Raw genomic sequence first — 19195 nt, forward strand, 5'->3', positions numbered from 1 at the left:
TTTGTGTATCAAGAGTGATTGATTTACAATATTTACAAGTAGCGTTTTACCATCATCCCAAACCAAAAACAAAACATGACTTAGTGGGAAAATAAAATCAAACACAAGGATGAACAAATACACCTTTCTTCATCTTAACTGACCTTTCTCAGGAAGAAACAAATGATTAAACTATAAATACTGTACTAATGTGCAGGTTTAATAACATGATGCCCATGAACAACTTCTGGCAAACAAAATGAATGTAGGCTACACAAAAATGATGATACTGTATGGCTGAACATGAGACATTTATTGTATTTGGTAGCTCTTGAAAACCTTGATATTGATATCATTGTGAGCAGCCAGATAAAGTAAAACTACTCACCTGATGAACATTTTTTTTGTGTGTGTTAAATTTCTTATTTCCATAATGGCCGGGAGCAGGACGCTTTTGGCTACATGCTAACTGTGTTAGCATCGCTAGTCAGTTTTTTGTTTTTGTTTAAATTGACAGGTTTATTAATTGTATTGCTTTCATAGGTTCCTTAAAACCCAAATAAAGTATTACTCACCTTTTGAGGATACCTGACGGACTTAATGGTGGAGTTGCGGACGATGAAAATGTGGTTTGTTGGCAGGTTTCTCTCGCTTGTTACCATGCTAGTCGTTAGCCATTCGACAAGAACATCTTCCGACCTCTTTAGATGTTTAGCAAGACTAAAATTAAGTAAAATCACTCGCCCTGTAAAAAGAGAAGTGGGGGAAATAGTCCAACCTGATACTGCTGGGATTCATGTACACAATTTAAGAAATTCATAGTCAACATTGTTGACACTATTCATTCTCCGTTAGCCTTTGGGTTACGTGCTATTTATGTTAGCATCCGCTTGTTAAAAATGATTGTATATTGAGAAGCCAGCTTCTTTCCCTTTCCTATCTCCATATTTTCCATCAACCCCCCAATTAAACATTGGTTGCACTGTATCACTCACTACTGACCGGGCATGGATACAGACACTTTTCTGCGTGCGTTAGTTTACAAGATTGCAAACATTCTTATTTCAAGTGGCCTCGGGCTCCAAAAGTTGAGCGTGTTAAGATTTTGTGAAGTGTAAATAAAAACAAAAACACTGACAGAGCCAAATAACAGATTCAAACAAGGGTTTGCTTTAATGATCGTTTGACTGGAAAATAATCGAATACAATGGTAGGACTAGAATTCATATGAGGACACGTCAATAAATATGAATAAATACACACACACGCACAGGCGCACGCACGCACACTTAAGGGCTCGTATTTTCAGCTTGTTAAAAAAGGCTGTATGGTGATGAGCCACAACCAGCAAAAAACAAGTATATTTATATGGCAAAGATTTCCAGCCTGCACTCAAATGTATTCCATGCCATCATGTCATCATAGTATTTGTTAATATTTCGAGAAAGAATGTGTAGTTTTTCTTGAAAACCTCCACCTTTTTTTTTCTTACACTTTAGGTATAATACTACAAAAAGCAAATTCAATTAATTGATTTTTAAAATGTGTGGAAACATTTTCATTTTAAGTTACAATATTTAGTCTCCCCCCCCCCCCCCCCAAGAATATAGTCCGAATTGTTTGAGACCAATCAAAGACGCAGAAAAAAACAAGAAAATATGTTCAATTATAAGAAAAATGTAATTTGGCACAAAAACGTTGTCACGATAATTTGGAAATTAAGAAACCCCAAAATTTGATCAAAAATTAAATTATCTGAGAATTAGATCAAAATATGAGAACTGAGGAAAAAAGTATGATTTATTTGAGATTGCCAGAAAACAAAAATCATACTTATATGAGAAAAAAACATTTTTTTTAAATTTTGCTTAAATACACCATTATTTATACAGTACTTATAACAAGAACAAAATCGTAATTTTAACAAATTTGCTCTCATAAGACTACATTTTTTCAAGATTTTTTTCCTTTAAAATATTTCAACATTCTTCTAAGAATTTTGAATTGTCTTATTGAAAAAAAATTAACAATGGGAATCAATTCTTGTCAAGTTGTGGCTAGATATGCTCTAAAATATTGAAAAACAATTCCTTGTAAATTCTCATATTGACTTTTTTCCTCAACAAGGTGACTTCAGTAACTGAAATTTAGGGCTTTTTTTGCTAGAAATTACAGACGAATTTTTTTGCAGTTATGCTTTAATACGCCATCCTAATTTGTCAATAATTACAATTAGCATGTCTGCGCCTGGGCAAAAAAAAAAGATGTGAAAAGATAATGCGATTTCACCGTAATTGTGATCTAATCATTCCTTTTTTTCTGCTTCACAATTAGCTCTGCATTTATTTTGAGTCATCTTTGCCTTTGCTTGCTTTCTGCTCGGAGATAAACTTGAATAGAAAATGCTCGCGCATGTTTGCCGTAACCCTGACGACGACGACGAGGGTCTGGATTGACTTCGGCGGACCTTTTTTCCGCTGCGTGTCCGTCAAAGTGAGGCAACGCAACCTCACGGTGCTGCAGATAATCCGTTTTGTTAATTAAACACGCAGAGATTAATTAAATTGATAGGAGGTGTGTGGGGGGAGCAGCTCGGACTCTCGCTGCACGTTCTCATTGTCAAGGTGAGGAGAGATGGATTCTTTTCAGCAACCTTTTGAGCGTTTTTGGTACCTTTGTTAACGTCTGACATCAAAACTCCCTGTCGGAAACCTACCTTTTTGATACACCTTTTAGCATCCAAACCGTAGCGTGGACCACTTAGTGGAAACAAACTCGAAGCTAAGTGAGAGCCTGCTCGAGTGCATTCTTGTGTCTGCTGAACACCAGAGATTAAAAATAAGTAAAAGGTGGGAAAGAAAAAAAAACTATCAGAAGAGGATAAGAAATACTGCAGTCAGTGATGTGGACTTAATCCCACAAGCTGAAGCCTTAACTGTGGATTTAGAGAAAGGAAATGGGGGGGGGGGGGGGAATGGGGGCAGCAAACTGTCAGGAAAGAGGGAGCAAAATGCTTCTTGTATCTTGCCTTTAGAGTCAACTGAGTAAGCGTTTATCTCCCGACATCTACGCACGCACACACGCACGCACACAACACACCCCCTCTGAAAAAAATTGCCACGGCAGAGCTTTCACACGGAGACACGTCCTGCAAAAAAGACAATTAAGATGACGTCAGAGCACACTGTCCGGGGTAACGTGTAAAATACGCATCGGGATGGCGACAATTGCTTTTAAAGCAAAGTGCAAAGGGTGGGAAAAATTCCGGCTTTTACAGCAAATGTGAAAGGGGCTACAGAGAACTTGCTGCGTCACGGTCCGAACAGAAACAATCAAATCATCTGTCTAGCATTTACTTTGAAGTGGAACATTGGAAAGGCTGCATTTGAAATGTTGTACAGTTTTACAATCAATTTGTGATATCTTTCCCACATTTCCCGGCAATTTTCCCGCTTCGGACACTGAAGAACGGTGGACACGCGATGGATCTGAATCACACACAAGAAAAAAAAAAAATCAAACAATAAAACTAGAAAGCCAAGAAAACAAAATGCAAAAAAGATTCTATTTACAATTTGTACTCAAAGCGAGTGTGAGTGACAAGAGGAACGTAAAAAGGGATACGAAGGGATCGGCTATCGTCCCGGCTATTGTCCCGGAATTTCCTATGATACAGGAGGAGTCCAGTGGAGGAACGGGCTGAGGGAATAGGGGGAGTAAGAAATACAAAGAGGAATGAAAGAATGAGAGGAGGAGGAGGAGGAGGAGGAGAAGAAGGGATGTTTTTTTTTTTTTGGTTCAGAAGTGGCCTTGCTTGAGGCCCTGGTCGGCGCCGCGGTGGCCGCCGTTCCGGTGGCCGTGTCGCTTGTGCTTCCTGCGCTCCCGTCTGCCCTTGTGGTGGTGGTTGCGGGGGTGGCGCCGGTACCGGTGGGCCCGATGGGCTGCTGTGGGGGGAAAACAGACGCAGAAGGCAGGAAAAACGTTTACAAGGAAATGAATGCGGTGATGACAAGTAATACATCGTAACTTCTTTTTTTAATAAAATACACAAAAAAAATGGTATACATAATGTCCTTTGTTGATATACAGTACTGTATTCATGAAAACAAGGTGTAAAAAAATAAATACAAAATATTAACAAAGAAAAAAATAAGGTATGTGTTATTCACAATTTTTTTCATGAAAACAAAATATATAAAAATTAGGGGTGTCAGGCGATTAAAATTGTTAATTGTAATTAATTGCATGACTTCAATAGTTAACTCAAATTTGATATCTGTTCTAAATGTTCAATGAAATGTACAATGATATTTTTGTAAGTTTTCACACTCTTGTGAACATAAAAATGAAAAGAAAAAAAAAGTTAAATAGTAAAACTAATAGAAATGTGGCTGTATCTTTTAGTCATTGATACAGTAATTTTATAATAATTCATAAGATTTAGTTAAAAGTGTGATAATGATTTGTGTTCAGGTCATTTTTCTGCCACTAGATGGCATAATTGCATTGGTGACAGCTCAGTGCATTTTTCTTTTTATATTAAGAGCTATCTAAACTTTAACATGAACTAACGTGAAATTCTGCAAAAAAAATTCAATTGTAAAATACATCTTGACCCCAGTCTCCACAAATATATGCATTACTATTAAATGAATTGCTGCTAAATTCTGGAATTCTCCCAGTACAGGCTTTCCAAGTAAGGGGCGGTCATTAATCGCACGTAGAAACATACTTTTTTTTTTCACCACACTGAGGGAACATTTCATGAGTTGGTGCTCATCAAGGCTAACCACTCATTAGCTTCTTTCCAAGCTGTGCAGCCTAACGTCCTCCCTGTCCCTTCCTGGATGTTGCTAACAAAGAAATGCTGTCTGCTGTCCACGATAAGAACATTATAACTCTGGGCCATAGAATTTAAAAAAAAAAAAAAAAAAAAAACGAAAAGATAAAGCACCTCAGGAAAAGCAATCTTATTTTTACTTTTAGACAGAGGCGCCATTATTCCGTGTTTTTTCATCAGTGAAATGACATTCGGGCGGAATAGTTAAGCACGTATCAAGCCTTTCTCTCTCCTCTGAAGAGTAATCATTATTATGCTGAAAAATTATGAAGTGAAGACTGTCAGAAAGTTTAGAAATGTATTTGGGACAACATTGTTTATTAAGAAGGGGAAAAAAAGGTGCGTGAAATATGCATCATAAGAATTAATCATTTGATGACCATTTCTATGGGATAAAGACAGTCACTAATTAAAATATGATTTTTTTTCTCCCTCTGACATGGAGTAACAAAAATACGCTCAGTGCTGCTCTGACCTTGTCAAGTTAAGAGTTTGGCGTTTTATGGCGAGTCAGCAAACAAGACAATTCAAGTTTTACGCAACTTAGTGTTGTCTAGCTGTCTATTATACAGTTTATACTCATTTACGTTTGGTAGAAATAACAAAAAACTGCCAGGAGTAGTTTGTCTTTGAAGGGCCACAAAATGACCCTAAATGGCCGCTTCAAACCAGAATGTCAGACTTGTTTTTTTTTTTTTTTTTACAGAATGGCGTCTTTGAAACATTTATATTAGCCTGATCACGATAGAGATGGAGTTAGTCTAAAAACAGTAAAGATTTTCAGCATGAAGTGCTTCAAGGAAGACTTTTCTACTTCTCAGTACAGCTGCAGGAAGTCCGACCACTCATCTTTTTTTTGCTTGCAATTATTAATAATATCAAAAATTGCAGTTTGGCTGAAGTTCTGCTTTATGTGCAAGCATTCTCAAGCAAATTGAAAGTTGAAGTACTAAAAATTATGAAGAAACATCCCAAGAAATAGTTGGTTTGCTTGAATTGGGGTGACGTGACTCACATTTTGTGCAGATGATTTTTGGTTCGTCCCACTTGCCGTTGGCGCGACACTTTACCGTCGGGACGTGGCGCTGCTGGAAGCCGTCGGCGCACTGGTAGCGCACGGTGGAGTGGATGTCGTAGTGAGAGCGCTTTCGGCCCACCGCGAAGGCATTCTCCACTTGGGGGGGGGCTCCGCACAGCACTGGCGGCGCAAAAACAAAGGCGGGAACTGACGCGAATTGAGAATTTCATTCTGGTGCAGATGCTTGGTTTGGATTCACAAGTTGATCTATTGTCAACATTGTAGCAACATCTCTCCTCTGACAACCTCATTAAGAGGCGTTGCGAGGGGAAAACAGCAAGTCTGATTAAAAGCGTAGCTCCACGTTTACAGTTTGAACGCGTTGCAGAGAGAAAGGGCAAAATGGCTCTCCCGCTTGAGACACAAATAAAAGGCTGAAGGGTTGCTTTTCTATAAACCTCACCTTGGTGCACTGCTGAAAGATTTCTAACAGCGCGGGGGAAGGAGAGAAGTATTGAGGTGAGGATAAGGGAAAATGTCATTAAAATGACTTATGACGGTACTTGTGTAATAGAGAATATGGCCCGAAGGGGGAAGAGCGCTTGAGTGTAACTTGATTTCTTACAGAAGGATCATAACAATTTATTTTGTAAAATACTCAAGAGGGCTACGCTTGATCTTATCAGGCGTTCCAGACGCTCTCTAGACGGGCTCGCTTGTTTAAACTGTGCAGTAGTGGAATGTATGCTAAATAAGAGGAACACTTAATAGCACATTTGAGATACTTTTGGGTTCCTTAAGGGTTTTTGCTCCTAGTCAATGCTGCTTTTACACAGAATGCGAATGGTGCTCTCGTGACCACGATTAATATCACAATTCTGACAGTGACAACAAACACCTCTTCCCTGTGTACAACAAAACAGGAATGATACCATCAGTCGGTCTTATCTGCATCTTGTTGCTATGATACAACCGCAGCTCATGAGAGGTGGCTGCATTTTTCATGAAATATCAGATTATTTTTCTTATCTTCCCTTGTGAGAGTTGACTCAGCTGTCATGTTGTGTGCTTATACTTTCAATGTAACCTAGACACGATCAGATGGAAATCCTTGACATGATTTATCATGCAAACAGTTCAAAGATGTTCTTTGGGTCTTTTTTGCATCGCTTGGATTTATCGTTCGAAAACATCAATGCTTTCTATTTCAAATGTTTTACGTGTCCCAAAGACGTATTTATACGTTTTTATGTTTGTTTGTTTTTTGATGCTAGAGCATACAGAAGGCTTTGATGCAGCCTCTCAACTGCAAAGAACGGGTGAAGAAGTGGTAGTTATTACACAAACGGCCAGCAGGTGGCAGCAGAGCATAAGAGATAAACCAGGGCCATGTTGAAAAAAAAAAGCTCTGTGAATAATATAGATTTGTGAATATTGATGAAACTTAGCTATATTCTAATGCTAATTGCTGCAAAACGGAAACAAATAGAAATACACTTATTTTTCTTGATGAAAGAAGAGACTCTAATCTTTCTTTTGGTAGGTTACATCTTTTTAAAGCAATAGAACACAATATTCTGTGGGCCTTCCAAAATCAGTCAAAATCCAGTAAAACAGCTGGGAGTGAAGGGGATTGCTTTAGTCAAAAATGGCTGGGAGTGAATGAGTTAAAATTACAAACCTATTCCCTCCCTTTTGCCAAATGGAAAATAATCTAATCTAATCTTAACTCTTTGACTGCCAAAAACGTTAAATAACGTTTAGTAAAATCCTATGGAGGAGTGCCAAAGACGTTAAAAGATGTTTTTTTTTTCAAAACAGAAGTGAAACTAACCATTTTCTATTGTTGATTACTGAAAAACGGAATAAGGTAGAAACAAACTTTTTTTTCTGATGAAAGATGAGAGTCCAATCTTTCATTTGGTAGTATGTGTGTTTCCATAGTCCAAACACATAATTTTCTGTGGACCTTGAAAGATCAGTCAAAAATGCTTAAATCGGCTGGCACCCACGGTATCCCTTTTCTGAAAACGTCTGGCAGTCAAAGAGTTAAGTGGAAGTGCTGTAATGAAAATGTCACATTAAATTTAGATAACCACTTGTCTTTAGAATTGGTCAAGCAGCATGTTGCTCATTACCCAAGGTTATGTTTACATTCCATGTTGCAAGTAACTGTCAACAATGGTATGTTCTTAACCACATACAGCTATGAACCTCTTACACTTTCTTTTAAAAAAAAAACAACTATAAAACCCATGCTTCTGTTTCCTAGTGACCGACGGGAGAATGTGTCCTTGGAGCGCTTAACTAGAGGATGCTCAGCATGGAGCCGGCGAGCGCCCCCGTTAATTCAACATGTTGCAGCAGCTTAGTGGGAGCGAAGACAAGTTTTGCGGCAAGATGAAAAGATTGCTGTGATTGTAAGAGACTGATTAAGGTTGGGGGTGAACAGGACGATGAGGACTGGTGACGAGACGCAACAGCTTGCCTGCAAAGGAAATAGCTCTCTTTTTTGTTAATAATGTGTTAGTGAGGTAAATGCTAAATGAGTTGTCTCTTTTAAAGGAGATGCATCACATTTCTATCCATCCATTTTCTATCTCATCTGTAGCGTATCCCAGCTGACTTTAGCCATTGGCCCGCCAGCCCATTCTCACCTGTTCCCTTTTTGCAGACGTAGGGCAGGTTGTAGTTGCACGGCACGTCGTTCCATTTGCCGTTCTCGTGAGCGATCATCACCACGCAGTCCTCGCCGCCCGCAAAGAAGTTGTCCGGCTGGTTTGAGCGCCAATTCTCGTATTGCTGCACATAAAGGTGGACAGACGTGAGACAAATAAAGGAAATTGACTTGATTTCGCAGCAGTGATTCTCAATCAGTGTATTCATAAACCTTCAATTTTAAGTTTCCAGCTTTACCCCCAGAATGGGGGTAAAAAAAAAAAAAAAAAACATAATTAAAAAAAAAAATGTTTAAAATTATAAAATATCAAAAAAAAATACTAAAATCAACAAATCTGTAGGTGCCGAACCGCGATTAAGTGGAGTCCACTCACTGTAATCCTGAAGGAATTGTTTGCAAAGAGCTTACCAGGTCCATTTTGTCAGTCCACTGAAAGTCATCCTCCACTGTGCGATCATTCAAACCGATCCACGTGTTGTCGTGACTGATACCTGAGCAGGAAAAGCATAAACATGTACCATAAGTCTTATTCATCCATTCTTCTTCTGCAGCGCTTGTCCTCATTATGATCGCACGGGAGTTGGGCCTATCCCGGCTAACTTTGGCACATCAGGATGCCAGCCAATCACAGGACAGCCAGTAGCTCTACTTACGTTCAAACCTATGGGAATTCAATGTCTAATATGTATTTGGAATATTTAAGGCCACTTTCCACAAATTTACGACAACTCGACTCCGCATAAAAAAATAAAATAAAATAAAAAACATTAAAAAACACATAAATACGTTTTTGGGAGCAAATGAGTTAATAAGAGCATTCCATTATGAATAAACGCAGCAAACTTGAACACAGCAAACCCTTTAAGGACCCAATTCAGCCCACAGGCCTTGAGTTTGACATCCTGCATGAGCTTGAAGGCTCAGAAGCCATCAGACAGCATACGACAGTGCTCACACGTTCCTTCTCTATTCATAATCCCCCCCCCCCAATGTGATGACTCTTTTTGTTTACGCGTGAAAGCAAAAATGTCAGTGGTGACGTTCCAGGCGGGAGGAGGGTTAATCCCATTGTGCGCCGTCTCCACATTACGCTGCATCTGATTAACATCATCAGCGGGCACATTAATCTTCCTAATGACGCTGATCTCCTTATTGCAGGGGTGGAGACGTCTACTCTTGAGGCGATTAAATGCTTCTTTTTTTTTTGTTTGTTTGCGTGCGGAAGTCATAGCGAGGGGGCTTTGGCTACGTTGCACATGGGACTTTTTTCTTGTTTGAAAATGGAGCGGAAAATGTGATGGTTTCGCTTGTATCGTAGCCAATGTGGACACATTATCGATTTGCTTGCACAAAGGAAATCAGCTCACCTGTTTCCAGACAAATCACATTGACACAGAACATGGCAGCAGATTTCACGCTGTGTCACAGACGCTTACATCAGCGTAAAAAGGGGCCGCGAACACATGGAAAATAATGTATGCTATCTAATGATGTGATTGCAAGACGCTTCGTTACTGCGTACAGAGAAACAGACATTTCTTAGAGCCATCATGTTGTATTCTGCATGCAAGATTTGGTTTCATTTTAATTGTACCTCTCATTATGCTCAAACGGTTGACATTTTTCTTTGACAGCGAGGCTCCAGCAGAATGATGAACTTGTGCCCTCTTGTGTTAAAAGCAATTGTCACTGTCATAAAAGTATTTTATATGTTGACTTCTGCTAATGATTTGATTGCTGGTTGCCGTTTTGCTGTGGCGTGTGGGAGAGTGCGCTGCCAACTGGCCACATTAGATTCCGCTCACTAGTCTCATCCTGACGACTCCAATCAGTGACATTTAGAGGGCACCGTCACTTGAAAGCGGCCCAACTACCCGGGAATGCAAAGCAGCGTTCGCCAAACTCATCCGCCTCATTTGGACTTGCTCGCTCACCTCCGATGAAGTTCTGCTCGGCCGCGCTGTGGATGCTGGCCAGGTGGCCGCTGTGCTCCCTGCAGTCTTTCTCGGCATCCTCCCATGTGTGCCGGCGGCTGAAGTAGCGGTAGCAGTGGCCGTGGAACTTCCGCCACGCGTGCTCGCAGCCTTCCGTGTCTGCCGGGGGCACACGGGGACACACAACAGGAGAAATGGTTGAAAAACTACCACCAAACCACCGTCAACAAGGTTCTAAGGTGTATCAAAAATCAATAATCACGCATCAGATGCTATCATCAGATACTAATAACCAATTAAGTGTCTTTCTTTCTGTTATGTTGCACTAAACGTTGTCTCTGCCGCTGTGAGCGTGGTATGATTGAAGAACAATGTATCTATATGTTAAAGGAAATAGAAACTGAGGAATACAATTTCATATACACAAAAAATAAATACAAACTGATGACATGAATAAAAACAGTACAAACACATATACATTAATAGGTATAAATAAAACAACAATATATACAAAATACATCAATAGAAATAAAACCAAACAGTATACAAGAAATGAAATGAAATACTATAATGAATGAATAAAAATAAAGCAAAACATACACAAAGATAAGTCAATAAAAGCCTGGCGGGCCGCCACGTCTAAATAGCACTGGGGGAAACCCTGAAATACATCAACCTAAGACAACAATGAAAAATACAATTTATTAGTGAAAACAATAAAACAAGACTATAAATAAAAGTAAAGTATATTAATTAAAAAAATTAATAAAATAGGAAAAATAAACTGAAATACAACATTAAGAATTATTATACAATGAAAATACATAAAATAATTTATGATCTAAATAAAAAAAAACAGCAATAATAAAAAATAATATGATGAAAATATATAGAAAAAATATAATATATTTGAACAAAAAAACAACTAAATTAAATATACTGCACAAAGAATGATAACTGCAGAAATAGGCATGCATGGCAAATATATAGTACTGTAATTAATTTCCACTGCTTGCAGAGACACTATGGTATCATCCAACACGCTATGACAGCCTAAATGTTTTTCTATCTGGTGTCACACATTATACAAGACTATCGATTAGAGCTGCCACAGGAGGTCTTTGTGCTTTTGTCATTCTTTGACTTTCCAGTCCAGTGTGGAGGCAACCTGCCGTGAGACAGCCTGGTCCAGCGAAAGGCCTTTCATCCATTCAAATGACAACTCTGCTTGCATGTGCAACTCTGTAATTAAGACCTGTCACAGCGCTTGGGACTTCCATCCCCCCACTTGGATGAGACGCATGCGTGTGCTTAGCTCTCTCCGAATCTGATGCATGGGCGCCATGTGTCAAATTTTTGCTCTCGCAGAAGGCCTCCGCTTTTTGGGCCGACAAATCCGAAGCGACACCAGTAAATTGGGAATTGCAAATGGGGTCCGTATGGGGCCCCTGCTCAGTATGCATAGATATGCAGTTTGGTTGAGGGAAGGACAGAATACCAGAACAGTATTCAATTCCTTGCAGAGTTCATGAGACCTTCTGTGCCTGGTTTTCAGACTTGCAAACGCAGGTGGTCCATTTTGCGAGATTTTTCAAGGCCACGCAGAGTATATCAAAAACATTTACCGGGACATTACAGCTGTGTATTTAAGCTTCTGTTCTCTACTGTCAACAAAAGGGAATCTGAATGCCGAACAAACCTCATGCATTTTAAACACTATTATACATGAGCAGGCAGTGATATAAAAACACCCCTATTTCAAATGCCAGGTTTTTGTTACATTAAAAAAATTGACAAAAACTATTCATTCCAAAACATTTTTCACCATTAAAGTGACCTAACCTGTACAGTGAGTGTACAACCATTGAAAAACTAAAAGGGGAGGTAAAAATAAACAATTGCGATAAGTGTGCACACAATAAAAATATTGTTAAATAGTAGTCATCACACACCAGTCACAATTTTAAAGGGGATGTTTGCAATAAAAATAAAAACACTTTTTGTCATACTAGTTACAACAGTCATAATGACTTCACAGCAGTAAACATGCGCCAATGATCACGAAGGGACTGACCCAAGACTAGTGTACAACTAGCACTGCATTCTAAAAGGAATGAACAGAGTTATTTTAATTGGCCATAATTGAAGTGGGCTGTGACCACTCCCACAGCGGTGCAGTCTTCACAGTTCTGCCGACCAGATGTGAAGTGTGTATGCCGTTTTGTCTTTTCAACATAGGCTTCCACTTGTAATACTTTATTCCTTTGGTGGCTTGTTTAGCCAGCAAACTAGACAGGCCTGAAGAATCAATGCTTCCCACGTTTCGCCACATGACCAAATGGTTGTGAAAGCAAGCAAATATAGCGGAGAAGACAGGAAAAGGGGGAAAAAAAGTGAAGAAAAGAGGAAAAAGAAGATCAAGCCGCATGTTTCTTTCCCCCTCAGATCTGCGGCTTAGTCTCTACTGATTTCTTCTCGCGCTCGCTGACAAGAGGCAGCCTCAGAGCCCCACATCACATCAACCTCTTCAAATATTTAGACATTATTCAACTTGTCTTCTTTTTTTTTTTATAAAAAAAAAACCCTCTTCTGTCTTCTCTGTCACGCTGTGAAGGGAAGCCTTCATCATTAATATTCAGACAGAATTTAAAAAAGACTGATGGGCTCATTTATCCACATCACTTGTATTTTTTATTTTTTTTTATTTTATGTAGAAGAAGCAGTATGCGGTGTAGTACCAAAGAGACCTCTCTAATGACCAAAATATATGTGTTATTTTTAAAAACATTTTATTAGTAGTTTAATTCATTTTACTTAACCAAGACAAATTATGCATTTATTTCCCAATTTAACAGATCCCAGGTGGCCACATAGACTTTTTCGATCCATCTAGCGACAATTCTCAAAAAACGAAGTGACTACTAGCAACAAATCCTTAAACTTTTTGTGGTATTATAAATGATTGTCAACTCCTACGTAAGTGGGATGAAATTTGTTCTCTGCATTTGACCAAACCCCCGAGGTAGCAGTGAGCAGCAGCAGGAGCCATGCTTTGGTCATCTCACTCCCCCAATTCCAACCTTTAATGCTGAGTGTCAAGCAGGAGGCAAATATCTCACAGTCATTTATATGACCTGGCCGGGGATTGAACCCAGAACCTCTCAATCTCAGGGGTGGTATTCTTTAAGAGTCCCTTGAGACAAGTAGATGTATGTGCCTCCACAGTGCAAATGAATGGTGCTTGCGCAAAGCCACCACTGACTAACTAATCAGTATCCTCTCACGCATAATGTATGAGACCATCAAGATGTACAGTAGGTCAGTGGAAGTAAATGGTTGGATTCCAGTTGATGAACATGAATGTCCAAGACAGTGAACGAAGGAACAATACATCCCATAGACATCTTTAGGTAGTAAATTATTCATCCACACGCATTGTCCACGCATTATATGAGTGGAACAGCATACAATCACAGACCGTTTCGGCAATGTAGCCAAAATTCTTACTAGAAAAACTAATTGAGCGCCCTGGTTGACAACATGGCATCCATTAACCATGTGACATGGATTCAGCCAATTACAGAGCAGTTTGGTGAGTTCAGAGAGTTCAGACTTAGTGGTGTGGCGCATGGCACTGCCAAACCCAGTGTGAGGAAGCAATCATTAGCTAATGCTAATGTGCTAACAGTCCAGCTGCGCTTACCATTTGGCTTTGACATCACACTGGTTCCAAGTAGTCCAGCAGCTGGACTACGGTTATTTCCATGATACAGTTCGGCAAAATTCAGAGGGGCTCGCTCATTAACATTTTCAGAAATGACAATGTTACATTCCACACTTGAAGGGTGGTCAGGCACTCCAGAGACACAACTTTTTGTAACCTGGGATTGCAACATTCCAAGTGGGCATTGTGAGGGAAGGCTGTATACGAGGCTGCCTCGGGATAAAAAGTTAGGCGTATGAAAGCAGTACGCAATGACAGCACAATGTCTTCCCCTCATTAGTGTGTCAGCAACATGCCATCATCTGCAGTTACCTCTTCCCGCCCACCACCGTTTCATTCGAACAGATTTTCTTGCCTCTAAGACATTTGAATGCCTCTTGGAATGAATTCTGGCAGTGTCGATTACTTAGCGTTAAATGTTAATCCGGCTGTTTGCGTTTGGTTTTGTAGTCCGGGCTCTCGCGACTAAAACAAACGCGGCCTTGTTAGCGAGGGGCAAACATGCAAAGAGAGCTGACGTTCAGGGGGAACAATCCAAACTTGTGTGGGATGTAGTGTGGAAATGATTTGGAAAGTTGAGATACTCTTTCTACCTCTGTCAAAGTGGGCCATATGGGAGAAAAAGATGAAAATTGGGTCACATGTATTGTAAATACAGCCGAAGATTAAACACTAGCTGTGTAGGCGACCACTTCAATATGCTGACTGGTGGGAAAAGTGACAAAAAAACAAAATAATCTACTTAATTCACATCTATGCAATGTTAATAAATTTTAGACTAATGTCAATTTGAGGAATGGAATGTATTTAAGACTTTTAAGGAACAATGTCACACAGGATTATCATATTGGGGGAGACCAACCCACGCCGCATAATTCCTGCTTTATTAAGTCGGTGTGACGGCAAACTTGATGGCTTCACTGCCAACTTCGCCAACGCATCGGCATGCTCGCTTCAGGCTACAGTTAAGAAGGAAAAATAAGCCTCAAATAGTAGAAAATATGGAGCGTGGACTTCACATACAGAGACTGGGCAAGGAGCGGCAGCATCAAATAGTACAATGCACTCATTTCACACCTGAGGATTAATGAGAGACAAATCTTTTTAATAAGGGGTGTGAGGCGAGCCTGACCCAATTTTTTATATTTTAAAGTTGTCATGCAAAAAAAAAAAATATATATATTATTTTTTTTATTTTTTAAACACACCGTAGCGCCCCCTGCAGTAGCAAAACAAAATAGGATCCTGGCACGTTTGACCAAGAGCTACGGAAATTAGAAGGCATGTGTGGCACCCCGAGACGTCCAAAAATGTCCATGACGGCCATATCCTAAAATGTACAGGAAGTGAGCCATACATTTTTGAATGTCCAATTTCGGCCCATTTTTGCACATTCATAGGGTCATACATTTGCCCCCTTTTCCTAGACGATTCCTCCATTTGAGTTCAAACTTGGACTGTATCATCTCAACACCTGGGACAACAACTGGGGAAAAAAACTTTAGTTTTCAAAATACTATATGACGGAGGCGGGGCCTCAAACTTTGCGTTTCATATTTGCTTCGCCACAAAGGACAAAATGTTGAATAACTCCCCTGTACAAATCCTGCTTCAAATGTTCCAGTACCCCAAAGTGGCTCGGGTTGCGAGGGCCCTTTATAGCTGCTCGCAGCTCTAGTTATTCATTTTATCACTGCTAAATTTGGACTTGGACATGTTTGTTGAGTTGCGACTGGAATTCTCTCGTTCAGGAACTTTAAATGAACTCAAAATTAACACACAAATATTGACACTCCTACTTTTTAACGCATCTTTTTTTTTTGTTATTAACTAGGGGCAAAACGAGTTTAATTGGTGTGCACCGTTGGGAAGACAAGTCTAGCCAGCTGTAGCAACAATTGTTCATGCTATGCTTGTTTCAAATTAACATCTTTCCAAATGCATTAACACACCACTTTCATTTTAAAGTTATCTTGTGGCATGAGATGGTGTGGCTAACTTGACTCGCCTTCCCGACTGGACTAATGGGATAACAACATTAAGGACCTGAAGAGGGTCTTCTGCCCAGATTTAGTTATAACTGTTTTAATTTACTTATTTCCTCAGTAGAACTTTTATCTGTGGATGTGTCTTTGTAAGTGGTGTCGCAATTTCTGCTCGTGTCGTCATGTCTGAAGGACCTCGTCTGTTTCCACATCAAAGGGCCATTTGTCAATGTGTATTGAATGTCTAAGCTGAGAGCAGGGGGGGCTTGGGGGTTTTATGATACTGCCTTTCAAGATAGTATAAGAATGCTGTGAGTCTGCTGTCACTACACACATGCAAGAGGACTGCAGCCATTTGTCTGTAAACTTGCTTGTGTCCGGAATATTCTGAAAAATAAATCCTTCGAAGGACCTGTTCACCGATCTCCAGTCTGTATTCAGAAAATTAACATTCTCTCTACCCGAACAACAACGAACACGCGGAAGACAAAGATAGTCCTCTAACATAACCCATCAACTTAAATTTGGATTTGGGCAGCAACAGTAAACCTCAAAATGAATTAACAAAAATAAAGCAACAATTTGCTCCGTTGCCATTGTTACCCTTCTCGCATGTGGCGCCGCTGTAGCTGGGCAGACACAGACACACAAAAGAGTTGATCTCGTCGATGCAGGTTCCTCCATTGCGGCAGGGGTTCGACTGGCAGTCGTCAATGTCTGGAGGACAGAGACAGAGAACATGAGAGAAGGAGGTCAAGTTAAGGTGAAGTAACAAGATGCATACTAACACACCAGCACAATCGCGGCACTGACTTTTCAAACGACCTGCCTACAAGAGTGGGGGAAATAAATAAATAAACAAACCTTGCGATAAAGTGTGCAAAAGATTAGCTCGAGTGTCCGGAAAAAAACAACTTCTAATTAAAGCCAATTGATTGCACGTCATCAGGAATGCACTCAAGCGCGTCGTGATAATTGCAAGAGCAAAGGGAAGAGAGCACAATGTGAGGTAGAAGTAAAAACGAAACCTCCAGAGTGGAACGCCATTCGTCCCAAAATGCTCGTTATATTCTGGGGCGGCATTGTACAGAAAAGGTCAAAGAAAAAGAAAAACTTAATGGTACCAATGCAATTAATAATTCATTGACCTGCTCATCACAGGACAGTGGACAGTCTGGACAGTATTTGATATTTTTAAGTTGTCATAAACGATTAAAAAATGGCTTGGTAACACCGAATGAGGTTTAAAGGAGCCCTTGGTACGTATGACCTTGGTGCTAGGGCTATGAAAATTGAGGTTTAGATCCGTTTTTGTTACATCAACCATTGATGCTGTGGCGACATGCTGTTAGCCATGAAAGATTATGCAATTTTTTATGGTGTAAACATGCATGAAAATGTGAAATTTTTCACATTCATCAGGTCAGGCAAAAAACAATAACAAATATTTTTAAAGGGTTATTGTACGATGGTAAAATAAAATGACTCAACCCAAGGTTCAAAACCCTAACCTAATAGAAAGTCCGCCATTTTCGCACAGTTTACTGTGTGGCTACGTTAATAGGCATATCTTGCCAACGCAAGCACTGGTGGTTCAGTGGTAGAACTCTTGCCTGCCATGTGGGTTCGATTCCCGGCCAATGCGTTCCTAACTTTTGCTTTATTTATGTCGCTGAGTCGGCTGTGAAACTTATGTCTCAACGTATTATATTGCTCCCTAGTGCTCTAGAACCTCAATGTGATTCCCGGCCAGGTATTCCTACCTCAAACGCTTGCTACTCTTGCAGGGACAGACTGCTGGATATCCCCACATCATTATGCAAAGCTGCAAGCATTGGTGGTTCAGTGGTAGAATTCTCGCCTGCCACGCGGGAGGCCCGGGTTCGATTCCCGGCCAATGCAACCGGAGTTTTTGCTTCATTTCAGTTTGCTGAAAGCCTCTTCATGTGTCTTTTTGTAATATAACGCTCCCTGGAGCACCAGAAGGAGCTCAAAGTGGGGCTGTTTTACTCAATGGATTTTTTTTTCTTTCTTGCAAGGAATAAATTAGCACCAACTGAAACAGTCTGCTGCATACTTCCATGTAAGAACAGTAGAAGGAAAATGCAAGCGTTGGTGGTTCAGTGCTCGAATTCTTGCCTGCCATGTGAGAGACCACTGTTTGATTCATGGCCAAAGCATGCACAACGTTTGTGTGTCTTTGTATTGTACCGCTCCCTTATGCGCCAGAAGGAGCTCAATGTAGGGCCGTCCTGCTCAAAAATGTCTCCCGCACCGGAACAGGCTACTGGATACAACCGTGTAGTCATACATGCAAGCATTGGTGGTTCAGTGGTAGAATTCTCGCCTGCCACGCGGGAGGCCTGGGTTCGATTCCCGGCCAATGCATACATGTCTTTAGCTTCGCATGTCTGTATATATTATACTGCTCCCTGGTGTCTTACTCGATTCTTTTTTTTTCTTCTTGCAAGAAACTAGCAACTGGAGCAGTCTGATGCATACCATGCACTGCAGTAGGACAAATGTAAGCATAGATGGTTCAGCGGTAGGGTTTTCAACTGGTGTGCGAGAGGCCTGGGTTTGATTCCTGGCCAATGCAATCCTATCTTTTGCTTCATTTTAGGTTGCTGAGTCGGCTGTGAAACTTGTGTCTCAATGTATTTTATTGCTCCCTAGTGCACTAGAACCTCAATGAGGGGCTGTTCTGCTCAATGCTCGTCTTGCACTGGGGAAGGCTGCTGCATACGACCACGTCATTACACGAGAAACAAACAATGTAAGCATTGGTGGTTCTGTGGTCGAATTTTCGCCTGCCACGCAGGAGGCTTGGGTTTGATTCCTGGCCAATGCATTCCTACCTTTAACTTCATTTCAGGTTGCTGAATTGGTTGTGAGACTCTTGTCTCGATAAACTGCTCCATAGTGCACTAGAACAGAGGTAAGCAACTCTGCTCCTTGTGAGCCGCAATTCTGCGTGTTTTAAATGTCTCCCACCTCCGACACAGCTGACACGCAGGACTGCGGCTCTCGAGGAC

The 19195-nt window shown here is 40.4% G+C and overlaps 1 protein-coding gene and 2 non-coding genes across 3 annotated transcripts in view; 2 read left to right on the plus strand and 1 right to left on the minus strand.

The window, feature by feature from the left end:
- Positions 1 to 1128: 1128 nt before the first annotated feature.
- The window catches only part of ncanb (neurocan b), a 115963-nt gene continuing 97896 nt past the window's right edge, over positions 1129 to 19195 (minus strand). Inside the window, exons 11-16 of the mRNA XM_077584278.1 lie at positions 16764 to 16877; positions 10452 to 10610; positions 8926 to 9008; positions 8495 to 8639; positions 5835 to 6017; positions 1129 to 3923 (exon numbers count right to left, since the gene is read on the minus strand). Coding sequence (XP_077440404.1) covers positions 3778 to 3923; positions 5835 to 6017; positions 8495 to 8639; positions 8926 to 9008; positions 10452 to 10610; positions 16764 to 16877 — 830 coding nt within the window. The 3' untranslated portion in view covers positions 1129 to 3777. The remainder of the gene's footprint in view (positions 3924 to 5834; positions 6018 to 8494; positions 8640 to 8925; positions 9009 to 10451; positions 10611 to 16763; positions 16878 to 19195) is intronic.
- trnag-gcc (transfer RNA glycine (anticodon GCC)) lies at positions 17992 to 18062 on the plus strand. The gene has a single exon. It is a non-coding gene; the product is annotated as a tRNA-Gly (tRNA).
- On the plus strand, positions 18478 to 18548 carry trnag-gcc (transfer RNA glycine (anticodon GCC)). The gene has a single exon. It is a non-coding gene; the product is annotated as a tRNA-Gly (tRNA).

The sequence above is a fragment of the Vanacampus margaritifer genome, chromosome 13 (assembly GCF_051991255.1).
Source record: "Vanacampus margaritifer isolate UIUO_Vmar chromosome 13, RoL_Vmar_1.0, whole genome shotgun sequence".
In the NCBI taxonomy this organism is placed as follows: domain Eukaryota; kingdom Metazoa; phylum Chordata; class Actinopteri; order Syngnathiformes; family Syngnathidae; genus Vanacampus; species Vanacampus margaritifer.